The sequence below is a fragment of the Falco rusticolus genome, chromosome 7, assembly GCF_015220075.1.
Source record: "Falco rusticolus isolate bFalRus1 chromosome 7, bFalRus1.pri, whole genome shotgun sequence".
NCBI lineage: Eukaryota > Metazoa > Chordata > Aves > Falconiformes > Falconidae > Falco > Falco rusticolus.
Window position 1 is genome coordinate 18,227,897 of NC_051193.1, and position 23,808 is coordinate 18,251,704.

At 39.1% G+C, this 23,808-nt stretch overlaps 1 protein-coding gene across 2 annotated transcripts; it reads left to right on the plus strand.

Annotated features, from left to right (window-relative positions):
• Positions 1-72: 72 nt before the first annotated feature.
• TEX9 (testis expressed 9) lies at positions 73-23,762 on the plus strand. Of its 2 annotated transcripts, XM_037395178.1 has the most exons (12): positions 73-200; positions 290-381; positions 1,278-1,341; positions 2,936-3,006; positions 6,599-6,647; positions 7,678-7,763; positions 9,281-9,456; positions 11,120-11,202; positions 13,573-13,746; positions 17,843-17,977; positions 18,481-18,615; positions 22,529-23,762. In XM_037395178.1, the coding sequence occupies exons 1-12, from the start codon at positions 144-146 to the stop codon at positions 22,601-22,603; spliced, it is 1,197 nt and encodes a 398-aa protein (XP_037251075.1). In that variant the 5' UTR covers positions 73-143; the 3' UTR covers positions 22,604-23,762. The 2 variants fall into 2 exon arrangements, with proteins under 2 accessions (XP_037251075.1, XP_037251076.1); XM_037395179.1 differs by lacking the exons at positions 73-200; positions 2,936-3,006 and having other exon boundaries at positions 365-381.
• The last annotated feature ends 46 nt before the right edge of the window (positions 23,763-23,808 follow it).

The window sequence follows — 23,808 nt, forward strand, 5'->3', positions numbered from 1 at the left end:
TGGCCCGGCCAGGGCTACGTGCGGCGGCCGCAGGGGAGCGTCCCCGGGCCCCGGGGCGGAGGAGGGGACGGAGCAGAGACGCCCCCGCCGCTGCCGTTGCCCTGGCGAAGGAGACGCCACGCAGCAGCCTCCGCGTGAACAAAATGGCGGCGGCCGGCGGCGGCGGCGGCGGGGCCCGGCGGGGCAGGGGCCTGCCCGCGGTAAGGCGGCGGCTGGGGCACGGGAAGGTGAGCGGGGGCAGCGTGGCCGCGCCGTGCCCGCCCCCCCCACCAACTCCTTCTCGCTGCAGGTGCGGAGGCCGCCCGGCGGCCCCCTGCCGCCCGCCGCCACGGGGCCCGGCCTCGTCAGCGCCGGTTTGCTGGCCCGGGAGGAGGAGTACAAGTAAGGAGGCGGCCGGGGCGGCGGCCAGGCCCTGTCACCTCAGCCTCACCCCGCTGGCCGCCCTGAGGAGGTTGCGGTTAATCCCCTGTATCCCAGTCCCTGGGCGAGTTCCCCCGGAGCACACGGGCGCCCCGCACGCGCCGCTCTCCCCGCGCCCCGCCGCGGAGCCGCCTTCCCGCCCTGCGCCGCGCTAGGCCTCGCTCCCCGCCCACCGCCCGGCGCCTCCGCCCTGCCGCTAAAGCCCTAGCGCTGCCTTGACGTTATGACTACCCAAGTGCTTGAGCCTCTTAAAAAACAAAAAAGCCTAAAAGCGCTAAAGGTTGTGACAAATGCGGTGAAAGCACATTTAAAAGCACTTGCTCTGTTACCTGTCGGCTCTGGGCCCATGGCGGGGTGGGGGGGTGGACAGGGAGCCATGCCACACGGAAAGCCATACAGCGAAGCGTGCGAGAACACAAGCGTATTTTAACCTGTATATAGGTATAACAACACATTTTAGTTATGTGATGATAACATAAACATACATGACTCCTTCCTCAGTGCTTGCTGCTAAGCATGCTTCAGGTAGGGACCACGTTAACAGAAACCGATGAGGAAATAAAGATGGAAGAGGTGTGTTAAGCAAGGACACGGCCAAAAACAAGGCCACCCTTTACCTCAGAATTACAGTCCAAACCTTACTGTTTGATGGGTGTAGGTACTTTATTACTATTGATTTGACAGAAACCCAGGAAATGGTTGAAACATAACTTTGCTCATACCCTGAAGTATGCTTCACTGTTCCTTGGCAGGAGTTACTAAAATGTTACTTAGTTCAGGCAGAGATCCTGTCATGCTTACACTTATTTCTATTAAAACTTTCAAAAACTCAGTGACAAGCTTTCTTACTTTTTCAGGCGACTGAATGCAGAATTAGAAACAAAAACAGAAAAACTGGTGCGTCAGGCTGAAGAAGTAATGGTGAGTAGGTTCTGCAGACTGTTACATAATTTAGCCTTGATTCACATGCACACAGGGTCAAGTTTCAAAAGAAATTACTTAGACCATGACAAGTAAAAGTATTTTGGTTTCAAATGCAATCTAACCTTTTGGTTTCCTTTTTTCAGAACCTTAAACTTCTACTAAAAACACACCCAAAAATAATTTTTATATAAATTTAATCAGGCAGGTAGATGTTCACACAGATGCATAGAGCATTTTTGCAGATATATACATAAAACCACATAAAACTTGTTTAGTTGTTTAAGAAAAGTATCTGTATGTGGTTTATGTCTTATATGCTAAAAAAACCATTAGTAATTGAAAACCAGACACTGTTCCAATAACATCCTAGTGAAGCAAGATGTACATTGTTCAAGCTGAAAGAAATACAAAGAATAAGCAACATAAATAGAAAATACGTAGTTAATAAGAAGGCAGCTTTCTTAAAACAGGAAAAGTTCCTGTTTGTCAGTAGTAGCTTCTGACATTGGTGTGGCTGTGTACCTGATACAAGTCAAGTCTTTTCTATGAAAATTGGACAAATTTTAAAAAGGGAACAGGAGAGATGTGGTTTATACCCAAAACAGTTTGGAGAAGGTGTTCTGCATATATTCAGTGTAAATGCACTCACCTAAATAAATAAGGCTTAAAAAGCAAATTATTAAGTCTTCTGGAAAGCCATACTTGTATGCACTTTTCCTACTGTTGAAACTTCCTTTTTACGTCCTGTGAAAACACTCTTCTCTTGAGCTGTGACAAGCTGAGGCTAACTGCTTGGCATTGAACAGAAGCAGATGAAGTGGCCAAAATAGCATCTAGTCCCTTTCCTTTAAAAAGCAGCAACAACCACTTCCCTCCCCGCACTCCCCCCCACCTTCTCTAAATACAACAGAAGATCAAACATTCTTAGGACACTTAATATACTACATGGCACTACCAGATTGCACAGATATACATTTAACAACAAAAGAAAACCAATCTAAGTCAAAAAACAAACAAACAAACAAAAAAACCCAAACACAAACCAGGACATCTGCATTTTGTTCTGGATTACACTTTATAAGTGCAATTTAGCAACATAGAAACTATCTCAGCATTCAGACTGAATTGTTCATATATACAACATATCAGTGTCCAGTTATGGTTTTATATTTATATATAATATATATATTATGGTTATGTATAATAAAGGTTTATTTTTAAGGCTTATTGCACAGTATGGAAAATTGAAGAATTGTCCCACCTGCTGTGCATTTGCTACCTCTATATTTCAGAGAAAAAGGAGGGAGGGTAGCAGCATCTCAGATGATGTTAAGCTATGCAAAAGTTCTATGGGCCAAGGGCAACTACATTTTGTGGAACGGAAATAAATGTTGGGGGATAGTAATAGCATTTTATTTTTTACCCATCTTTTCCTATGTTTGAGAAATTCTTTTCCACAGTGGACTATAGTTTCCATTCTTTTCCATAGTAGACTGTAGTTGTGATCTGTGGTTTACAAATATATAACTAATCTTTAATGGGTTATATTCCCCCAAAATTGAGTACTTTTTTTTTTTTTTTTTTAATAAAGAAAGCCCAACAGGAGATACTATCTAGACCAGTTACAGTACAGACTACATCATGTGAAGACAATAGAGAGAGGTATGTGCTTTACAACTGCTGCACGTAGTTTGTGGTGAATCTTTCACACTGGCCCTGCACACCTAACCTGCGCCCTAGTCATGCTCCTGTTTTATCTTATCTTTGCAGCATGCTAGACTGGTGGAGTCTAAATTTTTTTTTATGTTATTTGAAACAATTGATACTAAGTCAGTGGCGTTCCTTGTTATTTCAAGGAAGTCTTAATTTTGCTGAAATGTTCTATCTAGGATGCTAAGTAGTGCTGACGTCGGTAAAAAAAGCAAGGTAAGGTAACAAGTTTCTTTGCAGTACAAAACAGCAGACACTCAGCAGTAGATGTTTTTTAACCAGCTGGGCTGACAAAGCGAAGAAATAGATTCTAGTTCACATTTAATTCGGCCTAAATGTTCCTGGGACAGGAAGTGCTTGATGCCAAAAAATATACACACAAAACCCTGAGACTGAGAAAACATTCAGCTGCCACCCTCTGGAACTTGGGCGTCATTACACTTCTGGGTCCCACATACCTTTAGCCTGTATGGACATACGTACAGCTGTGCATTTTGGCCTGTGTGTTCAAACCTGTTAGCTCTGGAGTAGATACATGGCCATGTTCACTTAGTTGTTCAGGGACATTATTTACAGCAATTGGGTGAATTTAAGACTAACTCACAGTTTATCAAGGACCTGATCCCCTAGGTTCCTAAATTTATCATGTCGCTAATCTGGATAACAAAGCTACAAGGCTGGATTTACAAGGTACTTCAGATGTTAAGCTGCAGTTGGGAAAGTGTTTTGAAATAGTATATATGAGAGTCTGCTAGAGATGATCAAACAATTACTTGTGTGCAGAGCAAAAGTGAAAACAAAAAGTGAGGGAGTTTTATGGACATAAAAGGGTTTTTCAGTACCCAAAAAGGTGTGACAGCAAGTCTGTGAGAGAAGCCTGGCTACACCAGCAAGTTTGCTACTATAGTTAAAATTATTCCTGAGCTATTTTGAAGCCATATCTGTCAGTTGTAGAGAGGGAAAAAAACAAACTCCATGTGTTATCAGTATAATCATGACTTGCAAACAAATTCTGCATCTACTTTTATGTTCTGTTAGTTAGTTATTGAACAGTAGACAGAAGATTTTTAAGAACTTCAAACTGGAGTTGAGTTACAGGGCTGTTTTATGAAGTAATGTGATCGGAGGATTCAGCCCCCCAAAGGGAGTTAATAGCTTTGACAATATGCATTTGAAATAAATGGGAGTGCTGGAAGAATTTAAAAAAATATTGGCAATTAGCGTATCAGAGTAGCAGCCCATCTACCAGTTACCTACATAAACTAAAACATCTTAAAACAACCACAGTCTCTGTTCTGGTAAACATTTATGTGAAAGAAGAATTGAAATCCCATGCTGTAGTGAAAAACATTAGAAATGTGTGCTAGGAATTAGGCATACTGATTATCCATGAGTGAACACTGAGGCCATTCAATTAGATTAGTTTCAAGTACTTAATATTTAATTAAAAAAATATTTCTAAATTGTGCAAGCAGACAGGTCAAATCTAAAGGAAGCACTTGAGATATTTTTGAAATATCCACCTGAAGTTTCCATTGACTCCTTTAAGGAGAATGAACACTAAAGCAACTGGAAAGAAGGGGAGAAACTGAAGATAGAAAGAGCTAACGTCGGGGGGGTGGGGGGGAGACAGGTTAAGAAAAAAAATGAGTAAACAAAGTGAAAAAAAAGGCAACAAATATTTAAGTCACTCTGCAAGTCAGTGCATATTTTTCAATAAGTTGTTCTGGAGGTTTTATAGCATCATTTTTGCAGAGAAACTTGAATTGCATAGAGACAAAGCAGCTCCAGTGACACCACATTGAAATCAGCTTTTGTTTACACTTTCACTCTTCAGAGCGTTGCCCGCTCATGGCGATGGGAACCCTACGCGCATGGGCAAGCATGCTATAGGCTTTGAATAGGATTAGCAAACACAAAGGGTTTGCTCATGCACATGCATCTCGTGTTTACATGCAGAGATGGAATTGTTAAACATTAGCTTCTGTTTCAGTGTTGCCACAATAGCTACTTATTTGTATACCTTTTCAGGATTTGCACATTAATTTCACTTACCAAACAACTATAGAACCGTATTATGAGGTTTTAAAAATGGGTTGTCATGTACGGGGAAGAGGAAAGAAACCATTAAGGTTAAACAAGTTTGAGGAATTTAGTGAACAGTGAGGTTTTTCTTTCATTTGTTTTGCTTTGTTTGTTTGTTTTAAAGAAGGTCCTGAGACAACAGATATACTAGGAACAAATTAGTCTATTGATGGAAAGAACATTGTTGTTTTCTTGAGTATAGAGTGTGTTGTACTTTCATATTTTCCAGAATAACATGTAACTGCTATTTCTGTGGCAGCAAATCCTCACCTTCTGCGTATTCCTAAAGCTAGCCAATAGGGAGGAAGCTTGAGGAAAATAGGGTAAACAGACAAAAACTAATCACCCTATTCTTGAAGTCTGTTGCCAACCACACACAGATGATTTCTCCAGGGTTGGTTTTTTTTTGGGGATTAATAAAACATGGAGCTTTGTGCAGATAATTCTTGATGAATGGATGTCTGTGAAATTTTTAAAGGCAAGATCTCAGCATTTGCTCAAATGAGCTGGGCAAAAAAATTGAAGTGACTTGATGTGCCTGAAATTTAAATTTTATTCCAAATCTTTCATAAGCCAGTATTTTAATTGAAGTAAAAAATTACAAAGGGTGGTAAAAACCATAACTCATTCTGAAAGCAAAAACATTATACATGTGACAAGAAACTTGACCTGGATAGTATACAGCATGCTAAAACTTTCGGCTTGTTTCCAGCAGGTTTAAAAAATAATCATTTAACCTGAAGTTCAGTCACTAAGAAGTATGGTTTTCAGCCAAATAAGCAGATAAGAAGGCTTCCTTTTTATTCCTTTTTCATCTGTAAAATGGATACAATATTTGTAATATTTATTTCAGAGAAAATTCTGTGAGGCTTAATTTATAAATTGCTCCCACCTCATGTTCACTTGACAGACCCTGTCAATTAACTTGACAACAGTCAACCTGAGCCCCTCTTAGACTGTAGGGGACGGTGGTTTATATCTTCATTTTCTTTGCATTAAATCAGGAATTTGTGTCTCAAGTAGATGTATTAACTGCTGAGCTGTCGGTGATCTTTGGTAATGGATTGTTAGTCTCCCTTGTTGAAGCTGGTAAGACCGTGCATACTGGCTAAGTACTCCCTGGTGCAGGGAATCATTGATCTAATAAGCCAGTAGTTGCCACAATCGCCTGAATTGTGAAAGACAAGATTCAGATTCTGGTACATAAGTAAACTGTTGTATTAGATACGCTAGGCTCACCAGGTGATTTAGATAGCAAATGAGGTAGAATGGAAAGACAGAGAATTAGACTGAATTTATGACTGAACTTAGTACATGTTCCCACCTTAGCTATATTGTTTATTCTAGACATAGAAAACATTATTCTCCCGATTCTGACAGGGGGGTTGAATTTGCTTTGGAAAATGTTTATTTTGGTACACATGTTCAGCAAATTTTTTTTTGTTTGTTTTTCCTGCAGAGATCCACTCTGCCCTGAAGTTTCATCTCTTACACACTCACATGCCAAGGTACCGAAGTCAAAGCTGTCCTAGTTAATTTCTCTTCTGATATAATTTCCACATTATTACTTCTGGGTTTGAGGTTGTGCTACGCTGGGGACTTGCACTGGTGGGAAGCCAGAAGGAAATGATGTTCAGAGCAGTGCTACAAGGACAGTGTTACCAGGGTTTCTCAGTGCCACTGGTGGTGAAGTGGATCTCTGTCATGTTTCATTGTTGTGTTCTAAGTTTCATCTTCTGTAAAGCGTTAACAGAAGTGTTCACTGTTTTGAACATCAAATTAAGAATTCCTAGTGTAATATTAGAACATAAGTAATTTCTTCCTTTCTCCCCTTTACTCCACCACCAGTATAATACTAAAGGCAGTACTACTACTGTTTTCTAGGTGTAATAATAAATAAGTAGTCAAAATAACTGAGTACAGGAAGGGAATATAATGGAAAAAGGAGACTGATCAGGAACAAACTCAATTGTCTCTAATTACAATTACATTGATTCTTTTAGGAGGTGAGCTAAAACTTCCAAAATACTGTCTTCAGCTATTTATCAGGATACAGTAGAACCCCTTCTAAATTTTAACAACATTTATTTGGGTGAAAGTAACAAAAATATTGTTAGATCTTCCTTCTACAGGGAATTTATAAGATTAAAATAATGCATAAACACAGCATGTTGTTGAAGGTATGATTTTTCAAAGAAATGCACTCTGTTGACAGTCCAATAGTTAATATCTTGATAATAGCTGAGAGCCTTGCTTATGCATGAATTTATTATGAGTATGTGTGCAAAAACTCTCACAAGCAAATGACTGTTGGGTGTATTATAACTTGGGCATATGGACATAAAAGTTGCAAGATAAAGACAAGTGCAAGTAAAACTGAAAAACTGTGCTTTTAAAAGTTTCAAAAGCATATTTGAAAAGTATTCTTGAGTCTGAATATATGAAAAAGAAAAAAACCAAACCACAAAAAATACTAGAAAAAAGTAATTCCTAACTAATTAAAAAAATAAATCACTACTTTCTGAAAAAATCTTGTAGCTAGCAAACAAGAAGAAATGTGCTTCCGTGCCCATGGCTCAGAACAGACCGTACTCTGGAAGTAAGGGAAAAAGAACCACTTCAAGGTATATTGTACACATCTGTCTCTGTAATTAAATATTGTAGTTGCTATTTTTGTTTATCAGGGTTTTTTTATTCATATATGCTTCTACACTTACATATATTTGTATAAATAAATGTATCAAACTTCTGGTCCTCCTCAGTCAGCTCCGCCATGTAGCAATCTGTTCACTTGCACAGAGCACCAAAAATTATTAGTGAGCACATGTGATTAATATTACAACAATGAAACTGTTGCTTTCTGCTTAAGCACTTCTCAAGGCTGACAGCTACACTCTGTTAACTCCCTTGGTGAAAGGATGCCTAATGAGCACACATGTGGGAAATACATCATCTGAGGCAGCCTGAGAGGGCACACCTTGGTGGTGCAGGCTGAGCTGTGATCAGACTTGTCATGGGAAACATGAGGCCCTCGAGGGCCTTCTCTGTTTTGGTGAATCTTGGGCTCACAGGCCAAGAGAGAGTCGGCAGTAGTACCACAGCTTTCAGGGATTTCAGGCTGAATAGCTTTGGCTGTGTAGGTAGCATATTCAAGGTTGTAAAAGCAAGAAATGGACACCTGGGCAAAAGGAAATAGTAGAGAAATGTATAAAATCCTGGGAGCAAAATAAAACTGCCACAAGGTATGAACAAATACCAGAATAGGATGAAAATTGTCTGCAAGATGGCAGAACATGGTACTGACACAGGCCAAGGTTGTCTTGCAGGATTTGGAAGTCACTTGTGGACACTTGGGACCTCCCTTGGGCAGTTCAGGGGAGGCTGTCATGCTGGCACCACATCGTGAGGTTTAGAAGCGGAATTGTACAGATACAATACCTCCAGGGTGAACCCAAAGCTGTGGGAGAAAGTTTGCAGCTAAGGAGGAGTTTGGAGGCTGCATTGGGATGAGGATATATTGGAATAAGAACTTAGGAACTTCAGATCCTGTGGGAACCAATGTCACCTTTTTGTAACAGAAAGCTGAGGAGATACCCTATGTAGCACGTGTCACATACCTTGTGTTTTGGTTTTATGAAAACTTTGGTATGCAGCTTCTAGGATCAATGAGGTTTCCTAGGCCAGGCATAATGACACAGAAATTGTAGTAAGGTAGGAGTATAACTGGAGAGGACAGAGTTCTAGAAGTTAATGTACAGGGGAGAAAACCAGCAGAATTTAAGGCGGTCGATAGTAGCTAAAGCCAAGAGAAGATTCCTCTGTTTCTTTCTTTTCCTCTGATTTAGTTACAAAGTTGTTGGATGAGAAGACCATGCCAAAATCTTCTCAGTAGAAAATGGTACTAGTTTCTCTGCCATCTACATTATAATATGTACAGTCTTCTAACTGTTTATGTGGAATATGGTAAAGTATCTTAAAGAAAATGAGAAATTGCCATCAATGCATAATTCAGATGAATGTGAGCAATGAAGATGCATTAGGTAAATAATTCTGCCCGCCCTTAAAAATAGCAGACGTGCTGTATTTTTGTAAAATTTTTTTGTATTATAGATTTAATATCTAGGGTGTGCTTTCTTTTCAGTTCAAAAATAAGAAACCTAGAAGTACAAAGTGCTGCTGATGTTGCAATACCGAAGGATTGCACAGATTTTTCTTTAGCAAAAACAATAAGCAAAATTGAGGAAAAACTAGAGAAAGGAGGCTTACCAGATTGTCTAGATGATATTATTCCAAGTGTTGGAAATGAAGTTGGAGCAGGTAGGTTTCCTCCCATAGTTAAATACTTTTATTCTTCCTTGCTGACTGTCAGAAATGGGTTTTCCTCAGGGAAAAAAGGATTGCTTGTTCACAGTGAAAAAGACAAATGGATCGTTAGAAATCCCTGAGAAGATAACAGAAATTAAAATACTGTATTGTTATCATTACTCTATTCTGTAACTGATGCTACCCCATCTTGAGTATGACACAGTTCTGCACACCCCATCTCAAAACCAGGAAGCAGAACTAGGAAAGATACAGGAAAGGGTATACAGTAGCGATTAGAAGCGTGGAATAACTTGGATTTGAATCTTCAGTTTGAAAACAAAACAGTTGAGGGCAATATGAAAGATTCTGTAATTAAAACAGTAATGGTAAAGCTGTCTTTCTGTAATGCAAACACGAGTAAGTGCCACGTTCAACTAGATTTAAAGCAAGCTATACAAAATGTTTTTCTTTTACATAACGCATAATTAAATTAGTCAACTCATTGCCATAGGATATTGTGACTACCAAACTACAATATGTTTTATAAAGAAAATCAAACAACTCAGTAGTTTAGAAGTACATGGAAGAGTATTAAACTTCATGGCTTCAATATGGTCTCCATCTCAGGATAGCCACTAGTTACCAGAAGCTAGCAGGGATGTTACAGGAGGAAAGAAGTTGGTCTGTATCTTATTTTTTCATGGTGTTTTCCTAAATCCTAATTATTGGTCCCCGCAGAGTTACAAATTAAGCTGCAATTGACAGTTGATAAGGGAAGGTGGGTGAAATTACAAGAATTCCTGTTACAGCAAATGAACACATGTACCCATCCTTCCCTTCCCATTCAGTTCCAGATACTCCTCCTCCACTTTATTCTTTTCCTCTTGTACCTACTGTGAATAATGGTTATTTCTATGTTGCTCAACTTGATCATCATACTGTTTCTGTGCTTTGTGCCTGTGGCAGTTCAGGTGGAGTTCCTTGTGAATGATTGGGGGAAAGATGGGAAATAGGAAGTAGAAGAGCAGACCATTCACACACAGCTCGTTTTGTCATGACGGTAATAGGACATTTCTTAGCTCTCCACGAGCAAGAAATTACTGCATTTGGAAAAAAACATCTGGTTAAATCAATTTAATTTTAAACTGGTAATTGAATAATGTTAGCAGTGTACTTTAAAAAAGCATAGACTACTGTGTGGGAGGGGTATTTACATATTAGGGGGGTTTGCAGCCTACATTTGATTGTTTGTTGGGAGCAGTTTAAAACTACTTTGGGTGTAACTACACAAATTGCAGGTACCGATTGATTGTAGTAGACAAACCCTACAATATAGTTTTCTTGACTTCAGCCTCAAGGAATGCTGTAATGTATAGCACAGTGTGACAAAAGTTTCCAGTAAGTTCCAATTTTGAGCATTACAAGTCTTTTACATTTAAAAATGTAGAGTTCAGTCATTAACAGGAAAAATCTAAGCAAAACTTTGCCTAAGAATGAGAAACACGCACCATTTATTTAGAAATCTGAGTTTTTATTTGCCTACTTCTCTTTAATAAACAATGTATCGTGCTTTTAAAAACAAGATGATTAAAGTGACTTCTTACATCAGTCTTGCTTCTTTTCTGCATGGAATGAGTACTTGTGGATATTATTTACAACTTCTTATGTTTTGCAGAAGCTCAAATCAGATTTCTTAAAGCAAAGTTGCGTGTTATGCAGGAAGAGCTGGCTAGTGTAGCCTGTGAATGCAGGAAAAAGGTAAGAGCTGAATTTTCTTATCTGTAGAAACAGAGTAGATTCCTCTTTAGCAAATAATCACAACAGAATTCTCTTAACCTTTCCTTTTCAAATATTAAGAGCTAAGGTTCTTCCCCCTGCAATTTCCTAAGAATTTAGAGTCAAGGATAGTAATTTCTGTATAAATGCGGTCTTGGGCTAGAAGCTTGCAAAATATACTTAATGAAAAAGAATTTGAGGCAGAAAAAAACCACTGGGAATGAAGATGTGCCCCAGCTGTAGGGACACTGGTGCTGCAGAGTGTCCTTAGCCATCACTGTAGGAAGGAGTGTTACCAGAGCCTGACATAAAGGAGGAAATATTAGCAGTCAAATACAGATGCTGGTAGATAGAGAGAATACGAGTGGTGCCCAGACCTGGGCAATGGGAGGAAGGGGATGTTTAAAGCAGAATGAGAAATAAAAAAGCTTGAGAAATATAGTCAGGTGCTTTGTGTGTCCTTGGTGGAACAAGGTGTGGAAACAGCTGATCTGCGATCCACTTTTATGGAATATTTTAATCAAAACAGAAATTAGGCTTTCTCCATTCTTAAGATGACACTCGATGAGGACTGTATTTGGAATTACATGCTCGGGCAGATCAGACTGAAGTTAAGGCATTGTGAAGCTACACTGATATTTTACTGTTCGAGTGTACTACAACTGAATTTTATGGTCTGCGGTCCATGTTTTCAGGTGATGCTCAAACATCTCTTGGGCTGTAAAACCTTAAATAGTTTGTGTGTGTCTGCCAGAGGGATCACCTTTTTTTCATGCATTTGTAATCAAGCAAGGTTGCTGAACTAACTTTTTGGTTTACGCAATTATTAGTTGTGGCCTCTTAACTTCAGAATGCTTGTTTTCACCTGTTCCGCAGGCCCAAATGTGGGGATGACATTCAGAATGTATGGTAAACCATCTATATGTTTTCTCTCAAGCTTTTAATTTAGAGTTAAGGAGCAGGATAGTATTAAATAAGTTCTTTGAGAGAGGTGCTGAAGAAAATCTTTAGAAAGAATTAGATTTTGGTATTTTATATGTGTAATTTATTTCATTTTTATCAATACAGGTGCTTCTGCATTTCAGTACTTTTATGCTGTGATCAGAAGGAAGTTGTTACATTAGATTTTGAAGACATTTTCAAATCAAATATAATATTGTCAGTAGCTATTGAACTTCATCATTCCATGCCAAAAATACTACAGAAATCAGTTACTATAGCAGATGGCAGAAGACAACCTTGTACCTATTCTTGTCCTGCTCCCATAGCACTCTGTATATAAATGTTATCATTTTGGGTACTAGTTTCTCTGGTGTGAAAATAACTTTCATTACATTCAGAACATCACAAAAATTTCATCTTGCCAAAGCCTTGAGATAGATTCTAGGTTTTGTTCACAGTCCACTTATTACAAGGAAGCAATAAATCTGTTTCAAATATAAAGAAGTGGGAGTTTGTAAGGTGCGTGCAGTCACTTGAAACTGAGGGTAAAACACATATATTTACCAGGTGAGAAGCCTGTATTCCTAAGGGCCGAGAGGACAGGACAAAAAGACCCGTTTTCATAGAAACCTAATTTCTGTATGTGCCTTGATTTCTTTTTCTTAGAAGAAACGAAGGGCAAAATGTATCTCTGAAATAACCTAATTAGTATTCACTTACAATGTTTAAAAGGTTATAAAAGAAAAAAGCCATGAAATTATAATGCTTAATGTGGGATGTAATTGCCAGTAGGTCATAAATCTAATGCGGGATTTACTTGATGTTAAAAGAATCTGGAATTTGAATACTTGATGTATCCTGGATCACTAGTTGCTTTTAAGTCAAAACTAGATAATCTCCTAAAACATAAAGGATTGATTTATCAGTAATTATATTCTCTTCTTTTTCCCAGAATTTTTCCTAAAGTGTGCCTTTAGCTATTCACACAAAAAGGTCACAAAATATCTATGTGCCACTGTTATTCATATTATTCTATAACATTTTGATAGTTAGTTCTCAAAACCTTTGAACTATGAGAAATTAAATGTTTTACATACTGCTACAAGACAGCTCCAAGTAAAAAACTGCAGAAAATTAAATGAGAAAATTGTTACTGTTTGTTTGAAGTATTGTCCTGGTATACTGGGGTTTTGTTTTCCTAGTTTAGCTGAGTAGTTTCCTTTCTTAAAGTTATTGTGAAATCCATCATGAAACATTTTAAAGTAACATAATTTTTAAAAACTGTTATCTCTGTATCTATAATATATATATTTTTACTGACTTTTATTTACAAAACATTAATATCACATTCTCCTACTGCTTTCTTGCAATAATTTAGTTGGGGTTTTTGTGCTCATTGCTGTCAAACAGGATGATGAAAATCAGAATTTAAAATCTCAGCTTAAAGATACCAAAGAAGAAAACAGCAGACTGCAACGAACAATCAGTATGCAACATTCTCAGACTGAAAAGTACAAAACGCTGTCACAAGAAGCAAACAAAAAAAATGAAGGGTTGCAACAAGAGGTCACTGCACTAGAAAAGGTATTGCAGATATTAGTGTCATTTACCCCATGAAAGGGGGAAAAAACCCACATCAAGTCATCCTCTGCACCTTAGATTTGTATCCAATGATCCCATTAGCATTTCAATCTGATACTAGTTTTAAAAGCTGTATTTTAAAATTATTTAATCCCTTTTCTAAAGGAAGAAATTATGTATTTTGCTAATTCGTTTTCTTTTGCTTCTACAATCATACATTTCTGTATTTTAAAATTAAATTCTTGTGTAAAAAGACCACAAGAGGCAAAACAACCTTTTCAGAAACGGCTGTCGAATTCACAAAAGAATCTTGAAAAATACAGGAGAACTTTATTTTTCTGGTTTTAATTATAATTGTTCAAAATTACTTCTGGTAATAGGAGCTTTATTGTAAAATATAGTACCTGGTGAGCATTAAAAACCCACATCTGCAGCTTATATTAGCATCTTCTGCAGGTAGAGGAAAGGATGTGGTTTTGTTCTTGAAAATGGATGGTTTGAAAACCAGCCACTCTAATTTGGATCAATCAAAATTAACCTGGCTCCTGTTGTAGGCCACATATGCAAAACTGTATATGTGCCTAGCTGTAGCAGATGGCCTGCATACACAGCGTTGTTTGTTTGGAACTTGATCTAAGAGCAGCATGTGTTTTTCTTTAATTACTTAGAGCTAAAGAGGTTGACTTCAGAGTCATGTAATACATATAGTATGATGTAGTACATGTAATAGAACCAGGAGAACATTTCACGTAAAAATTTGGGGACACCCCAGCCTAACAAAGTCTCATACTGCTGTTAAATCATACTATACATTTGTATAGGCATGCTTTCATCTTAACGTTCTGTAGTTCTGGCATTTCAAAACTAAAATGTTTTAAGTTTGTGTGTTCTTTTTGTGCAGATACTTGGAAATTTTAAGTTCCCTTAAATAACTACCTTGGTTGTTGATTCTGTCAGGAAAAATATTGAGGAGTAGTACTCGCAGTAAATGAGGTTAAGATTTACAAAGTCATGTAGTCCATTCTCTTAAACCAAGGTGGGATAGATTCTGTCCAAACTATCCTGGACAGAAGTTTGTTTAACCTGTACTTAAAGCTGTCTGCAATGGCCATTTCCATAATTTCCTTAGTCTATGCTGGTTCTTGTAAACAGTCACAGTTAGAAAGTTTATTCCAGGAGTGAGGAGATGTCTGTTGTAGTAAAACCTTTATTCACTTCTGCTGTACAGCTACCATACTGATCTTTGCTCTGCGCTTACCATCCTCCATTGCTCCGATTATTCCTAACAGGTTGTGTTTTCTAGAGTTTCTCAAGGTTACTGATCAGACATGATCAGGACAAATAGTGATAGTTTTTAAAATACTAAGGCAGCAAAAAAGGCAAGTGTATGTAATGAATGGTTCTCTGCTAATTCAGAAGTTATTTTGCATATTTTTTCTGGTGTTAAAAAAAATATCTGCCAAAAACATGCATCTAAAAATCATTTTGCAGTAACTGTTTAAATCTCTTACGGACTTAATCTGAAAACTGCTTTATACTTTAGGTATGAAATATTATTCAACACTATGGAATTAACGTAGTGGTAGATTAATTCTAGACATATGTTTAAAAACAGTTACCTGTGAACACGGGCCTGAGTTTTTAGTGCCGAGCCGCTAAACTGTCAAGACTCATACTTTCACCCTAGAGAAATTACTTTGTATAGTTGAGCCAGCACAAATGTAACCTCTGAGTCTGGGGGTTTTACTGCTTTTGTTGTTATTTTGGTTACAACATAAATGATAGAAGAGTTGTGATACATTGTATGTGCCTAGGCAAAGATTCTCACAAACTACCTGAAACATAGTAATTAGTTATTTTTACATTTCCTTCTTCTGGTGTTTGGTCTCTGTGACCCTTTCTGCTGGGAGACCCATCTCAGGCAGCAGCTGAATTCTGGTGCTCCCCGCAACTTCCATACTCTTCTTTCCAGCTTTCCTCTTTTTTTTCCATCTAGTTGATCTAATCAGTTTTATCACCTCTCCTGTTTTTTCTCACCACCTGTCTACAAGAACATTCCTTCTGTGTTCCCTCTCACTGGTTAATTCAATCTAGCTTTAACATTTGATAAAAGTCAGGGAAACTGTAAAGTTGTGCTCTTATTCCTTTTAAGGCTTTGTGCAGGGATTTTATAATTTCCCTTGAAGAAGGGCTTGATGTTAAGCAAATATTATCTCTCAACTGTTTTTGGGGGTGGACAGGTGTGGCTGAGCTTTCTAAAGATAGAAGCACTGTTTATGCCTGCTGCTGGGAGGGTTACTCGTGGACAAGCTCTCTGGTATCACCTCCCCTACTGATACTCAAGTGCCTCAGCCATTCTGGCACAGTGGAGAAAACCCAGAGATTGAAATGGGATGCAGTTTTAGAACATAGTAATTTTTTCCCCCCTCTTAGAGGAACATTATATGAGAAAATGAATCCAGCTTTTACTTAAAGCATTGAAGAATTGGAGAAACCTTGCCTACTTACAAAGTAAAACACTTACTTCAGGCATTTTTCAGATGAAAAACTTGGGAGTCAAATATATTTAACAATATACCCTCACTAGATGACTTGCAAAAAAGTCCTTGATAAGGTATTATGTTTGACAGTAAGTGTCAAAAAGCCTGAAAAGAACTTTTAGAATTCGTTCATTAAGTGATATGATTAGCTGATATGTAATCTGCATTGCATGCAGACTGTTTTTTTGAGTAAAGGCTACATTCCAAAGCTTTTCATATTAACACAGAATAAAATACATAGCACAAAACGTTTAGTTGACACTATTCACAGCTCCATCATCTTGATACAAGACAAGAGGTTTGCGTGCTGCAGCTCGTTTTCTTGGGAAACGTAGGGCTCAGTTTCTAGCACATGAATTTGCATTCCAGGGTGCTCTGCTGCCTGACTAGCCAGGCTTTCACCCATCTTTTTTTAATCCATCAGATGGACAGGTTAGCAACAAAATAAAAATGTTGAAGCAACATTTAGTTTTGTGAACTCTTGGAGGAGACACATTCACCGACAGAATTTGGGAGGATTAATGAGATGCACCTTACTCTCCTGTTTTCTTCATCCAATTTGGAGAAGATTCAAAGCTCCCCAGAAATACCTGTTCTGGTCATAACTTCACTGTAACATCTTTGCTGCATGCACTCGTCAATTAGTACGTATTTCTTGGATAAGTGATGTGGAAATCATAAGGAACCACCATAAGGGCTGGTGTGGAGCTGAGCAAATAGAAGAATTACTCAGAAATAAGGTAGTCTGAGAGCAAAAAATTAACAGCAAGCCCCCTTCTCTACTCTGATTTGGTTAAAAGAATCTTTCTGGGCTCATCACTAAAAATTTGAGTGTTTTAAAAAAAAGGCTATTTCTTTCTTACAAATGAACAGTTGTGCTCTTTCTGCCAGAATTGTTTATTTCTTTTACTTTGTCTTTTATCTATGTTCCCTGATCTTTCATCTCATTATTCTGTTCCTCAACTTGGTCTCTTTTTTCTCATTTCCCCACTTACAGCCCTGTGAAATACTATCATCAGAGACAAGAGAGAATTGTTTTGATTGCTGCCATAAACACTTGATGAACTAGTTAGCTAGCTAGATGAAACAGTTACTACCCTCAGCTATCTTCAGTAGGCTGTTGTAACTTCTTGTTGGTAATTGCATGTAGTAACATTTGGGGAAGATGGGTAAAAGGAACAGGTGGGAAGAAGCAGCTGGGAATACTGGTCACTTCCAAAACCTGCCACAGAGTGGACATACTGATGGTTTTTTCCTCTTTTTCTGATTGAGCATACAAGGTTTCTCAGTCAGTGCTGTGGTCTTACATGATCAGCTCCAAGTTATTCTAAAAGAAGTTTAAAACAAAGATCTGAAAGATTCTTATTCAAGATTTCAAAGGAGAAGGGGGTGTTTTAACAGTGGAATTAATTGTCTTTGAGGCAGAGTATCCGCAGGCCAAAGAAGTGTGGCTCTTCGGTTTTCAAGGGTCAGCCTTGCTGTAAATGTGTTGTCTAGATGGGAGTCATTAAAATGCCATTATTTAGAATGTTTGGTTTTATCCTTTGCTTCTTAAATAGGAATTGGAGAATCTAAAGCGTGTACAAAAGCAGGCTGCAACCAGTCAGAGTGCAATGGAGGTTCGCCTGAACAGGGCCCTGGAAGAAGCAGAAAGGTATAAAGTGGAGCTCAATAAACTGAAGCAAAGTAACAAGGTAAGTGGCTTGGGAAAACAAGTTCCAGTCTGTAATCACTCAGTAACGCTAGAATGAGACAAAGGGCTGATGGACAGCTTTGGATGCATCGTATCTCTTACAGACAGTCCCCCAAAACAAACTTAAAGCAAACTTGCCAAGCCCTTTGGTGACTATCTGGGACACTGCTATTGCAATCTATGCAGGAAGAAGAAATGTACAGAATAAAAGTTATAACCTTTCTGATTTTCCCCATTTGTGAGAAAATTAATGTGTTTAGAAAAAGGGAGAAGTACACATACACACCTAAGACATACACGGGCAAGCCACGTCTCTTTTAAGATTTTCTACTTTTTTTTTTTTCATTTTATTGAATATTTTGGGAATATTTTGATTAATCCTATTTCATTTCAGAAGTGTCATGTGTGGCTGCTGTTTGTCATTTGGTTAGGTAATGCTAAGTTTCTTTGGTTAAAGCACCACTTTTCATAAATAATACATTTCTCCTTTTCTTCCCACGGTAGGATGTGGCTAACCAAGAGCTCAAAACAATTGAAGAATTAAAAACAGAAAACAAGAAACTGCAGAAACAAAAAGAAGACCTAATGACAGGTTTTAAAAAGCAGTTACAGTTAATTGATATTTTAAAGAGACAAAAGGTAAGGACCAGTTCTATTCCACTCTAGCTAAACACATTTGTTGCCCACTAAGGTACTTGCAAACTAAAGCCCCAGAACTGGGAAGTCTCAATGCAGGGGAGCAGCACTCTCACTTTCATTAGTGCCTACTGCTAATATTTTGCTTTATAGCAAAGGCTGGTGGTCTTTTGACTTGACCTCATTCCTAACTTGGAACATCTGTCATGGTGAAAGGTTACTACTGACAAGCCTTCGGACAGCCTCCTCAAGAACAAATACTGTTCAGCAGTAACAGCAGCTCCCTTTGGTGCTGTCAGTAGAAGCCCTTTCAGCATGTGAGTTAGTTTAGTTCCCCCCTCCCCCCCCATATTGCTTGTTTTATCAGCAGCTGGAACAGCGTGGCCCCTCAGGAGTGAGCCATTACATTTTAGACCTATATTCTTCCTGGGTTCTCAAAGCATGTCCTTCTCGATCAACATTGTTTTTTTTATATTCTGAGGTGTTCTGTACATGTACAATTCTGCCCAGGTGCAGCTCTCCTTGCATGTCAGATGGAAAAAAAAAAAAACCAAAACAAAAAAAACCCCAAAACAAACAAACAAAAAAACAAAAAAAAACCCACCAAAAAAACCCCATTCCCCCTCCCCCCCCAAAAAAAGGGGGGAAACAAAAAAAAAAAAGAAAAGACGCTATAACGACAAAAGGAAAAAAAAGTGGGGGGAGAAGGAAAGACAAAATGAAAGAGTACTTAGTCCTAGGTGTGAATTTACTAGACTGAAAGAAGGGAGTTGACCTCCATCCTCTTGTAATTCCTGGAATATCACGCATACTTTGAATTGAACACAGTGTAATGACATCTACGTGGCTGCATGGGTGTTCCCATCCAGAGGGCGCTTGCAGCTAGCCTCGTTTTGAAAGTTATTTATTCTACGTTGGTTTCATATCTCCCTCTGTTCCTCTCCCTCAGGGCACACAAGGGAGGGCAGGGGCTCCTGCCTTCCAGTTCCTTTAGCAGCTGAAGCTGAATAGGGGATGGGTAGTAGGATACAGGCTGACAATTCCTACCGACCAGTTAGCGATACGGCTTTCACAGAAAGGTGGTGTAGTGAAAAGTGGACTAATACTTCGGAGAGAATGTAGCTGAAAATGTATTTAAGTATTGTATTTGATAAAGCTATACTGATGTCCCAAAAAGGAGGGCTGTTTTACTCGGACAGAGAAACCTCAGACACTGCGGAGTGAGTAAAAACCTTATCTTTCTCAAAATGTAATTGCAGCATAGACCTGTCAAATGAGCTTTAATGGTACAAATTGAAAGAACCTCTGAGTTTACACAAAAGGAATTAAAGTGAGAGGATTGTATACTAAGAGATGTTGTCCAAATCAGTTTTCCACTTACTGATGCATTTAGGTCTTCCTAGTTCCATCGCACCTTTTACTTACTAAATACTTGGGGTTGTGCGCTATCAGGTGCATCAGTTCTCCTTCCGAGGCTACACAAGACATGCAGGCTACAGGCTTCACAACCGCCTAGATAGGATCTTAACATCAGTGTGGTTCACCTCTAATTGCTTACTCCGCTGAATCCGATGTGATTCATTTCAGGATGGAGTTAACGCCATTTCTTTTTGCACTCTCAAACCCAAGCTGTAAGAGAGCCGAAACAAGCCACGGATGGTGACTTGTTGAGCAGAAGCACCTTAGAAGGGCCAGCCTTTGAGATAAGAAAATAGACCACGTTATTTACCCTGTGAGCACTGCAGTGACCACCAGGCATGTTGTAAACGCTTTTGAGGCAGTCAAGCCTCCCTAGAGGAAGAATAGTTCTGTATGAAGCGGTAGCTTCATGTAACAAAATACACATACTTATCCTAAGAACTGGGAATTGCAATATGGAAATATACCCTGGAATCTGGAATACCTCTCCAACATTGGGGGATGGGTAACTGGAGTAAGAGGAACTCAGGCTGCTCATGCATTTCCAGCTGAAGAGAATTTTTCTGGCAGTAACAGGATGCAGAGAAGATCCTGACAATTCATTTAACAGCGCTAGCTTAGCCTTTGGCTGGCCCTTATGGCCCTTCAACTTCATTTTGAGAATGAAAAAGATACAGCACCCGCTCAAAATGAACCCAGTGAGGTAGCTCATTGTCCTCTGGAACATGAATTCACTGAAAGGGGTGTCAAAAAAGACCAGTATTTCCGTTAGACTGTGAACGAAAACCATAGTCTCAAATGAACTTCAAGAAACTTCATTAAATACATTTTTTAAAAATTACAAACACTGTACCAGAACTGCAGGTAGTAGAGAAAGCCACTTACCTTTTCTTACAAAAGAACTAGTACTTGGAGAAGAAGGATGCTGTTAGTTGTCCTTCCAGAACAGACTACGAAAGAACCTGAAAGAGAACGGCACTCACAGGAAGGACCTCAGGGCTGCTGCCTTCATGGGAGCCTCAGTTGAATGAATGCGCGAAACCTGGCAGGGACCATTTGCAGTGTTTGTGTGGCCATGCAGGCAGCTGGCCTGGAGGGGAGGGCACACTACTGCGCCAAGGGTGAGAGAGGAACAAAGTGCCCAAAAGGTGTTAAGTATCAGTAGCAGGACGAGCTGCAGCTGGCAGCGAGTAGTTGCTGACATTCCAGCTGGTCTCTTCAGGCCATTCTCTGCTTGAGAGAATTTCATAGGAAATCTTAGTTGTAGAAGGCACAAGGGGAAGCTGGTCTGAGGTGTGCAGAGCTGGCGGGTGTGACGCTGTCTGGGGGGATGGCAGTAGGCTGTGTTGTCACTTTGAGCTGACAGAACGTCTATAGGTAAAAACACCCCACAACAGACTCCTCGTAGACATGGGCTGTTTTCTGTTCTTCAAAACGTAACCATTTTATTAAAACTATTTAGCTGGGACATTTTCCTTTCCATGTTGAACAACAATAGGTGAAGAGATCATACTCCGGTGTGGTGCTGGGGACATGTGGCACCTCTGTGACCTGTGCCATGACACCAGCCAGAACCCAGGGAGCCTTCAGGGCTTTCCGGCTGCCGCACCTTTTTGCTCGGTAGTTCTGTGCAAATACACTGACCATTTAGTTCTTGTTTTCTCATCAAACACTGATGATCTTGATGACATTTTTCCAAGCAACTGTGTTATTTGCACAGAAAATAGCCTTGTTTAAGTGAAAAAGTTTAGTTTGTTCCTTTCAGTGTTCCGTTTAATGTGCTATATCCTGTGTAATAAAAATACAAATTCAAACTGCAGTATGATTTTTAAACATATACATATGTACACATGTATGTGTGGGTGTGTTTATGTGCAAAAATGGATCACAGCTGTGTGATGCGATACACGGCAACACAGCTACCAGTGGTCAGCTCCAGGTATTTCTCGTGAGGTTGTAGCACAGTTATGCTGACAGTTAAGTTTTAATGGTGTTATATTATCTTGTTAAAATAGTTTAACATGAAGTCATGCGTATTAGAAGCGCTAGCATGCTGAATGTTAATGATGCATTTGATTTGTAATAACTTTAAAGTTAAGTATTGATCAGCTTGAAAGAACATATAGCAGTTTTCTTATATGTGTTCTTTAACAGTCACTAAAGCTGTCAGATTTTTCGGTACTTTCCATGCCTCATTAAAACTGAGATATTTTTAAAGCAATATAAGGAACTAAGAAAAGCGATTGGTCCCGTTTTACTAGAGCTGAGGTTGCAATGTTTAGCATAAATTTTATCACATTACTCCTACGCTATACATTTTTGCAGAAAAATATGAATAGCAGCTTCAGCTTAAACAAGTGAACATCCAAACCCATAGTACAAACCCCCAGAATGACAGAGCTGAAGCCCCTTTCAGCTATCCCAAGAATTTTGTGTTGGTCATTCACACTGTTTTACCTCCTGCTCCTAATTTTCTTTTTCTTTTCTTTTTCTTAAGATGCACCTTGAAGCTGCTAAGATGCTTTCTTTTACTGAAGAGGAATTAATGAAAGCTCTTGAGTGGGGAAATTGATTCCATACAAAAAAAATAATTGTTTGAAATACGAGTCAGATGGTACATAATTTTGGCACTGTATACGACTGCTTGTTAATAGTTAATAACTGCATATCCCCGCAAACTGGTTTTGTTGATTTTGCTTATGTTTAAATTGTTTAACTTTCCTAAGCCTGCTTGCTTGTGTTGTAATATCATATGAAATGCAAATTTCTGGTGAAGGGCAAACTTCCCTTCTGCAGTGAGTGCAGAAGCACAGACCATGCAAGGAATATTCCAACAAAAGAACTCCATTTGCTCTGTTTTAGCATTTAAAAATATACCTTAGCTAAGGTAATATTCAGTCCAAAGAAGTCAGGGTTTAGTCTCAGAAAATTCCTTGCTGCAAGAGAAAAAAATTAACCAGGGATCCAGTTGAGAAGAAAATGTCATGGCCTTTTTAAAACATGTGGTTGGAAAATTGGCCTTGGGTGTTGTCTGTAACAGCTCTCCCTCCCAGCAAGTTGGTCTGGCAGCTAATTTAAGCACCAACAGCTCTTTTCCAGAAGCAGTCTGAACTTGTTTTAGCTATTACACCTTACACCCTGGCTGGCACAAACATAGCTGAGACTCGCCCCTCACTGCCCAGCCAGGCTCCATAACCTGATACAGCTGCGCTGGGTAAAACTCCTGCTGCTGTCAAGGTGAAAATACTAGAACTTCCCCTGGCCATCGAAGTGCTGCTTTGGGATACGGTCAGGAACGATGGCTCCGTATCCACCGGTGCCCTACAAGCATTACATCCAAGATTTCATTACATCATCATAATTATGAACTAGATAACAGTTTGAGTGTAGATGAGCCGAGCATATCATGTGTGCATTAATGAACATAAGTGTAAAAGCCTGTGCTGCTTGCACGCACCTCTGCCAAGCCTCTGCTATTTCCATGGATTCCTCCCTCAGACTAATTGAATAGAAACATGGCACATAAACAGCAAGTTTATGCACTGCAAGAAAAGTATAAATGGTGATTCTGACCTCAAAATGGAAAAATGTCTCTACTGAATCCTACCAGCAAAGTAACATGAACAAACGGTGAAACAAGTAACTCAGACCTACCCCTCCGAGGTGAGACAAAAACTACAGCGAGATGAGTATTTTACTAGTGTAATGCCAGTGCAGAAAATCTTTAAATTACAACCAGGAATAGTGCATTAAGAGAATCTTATAGTCCATACTGAA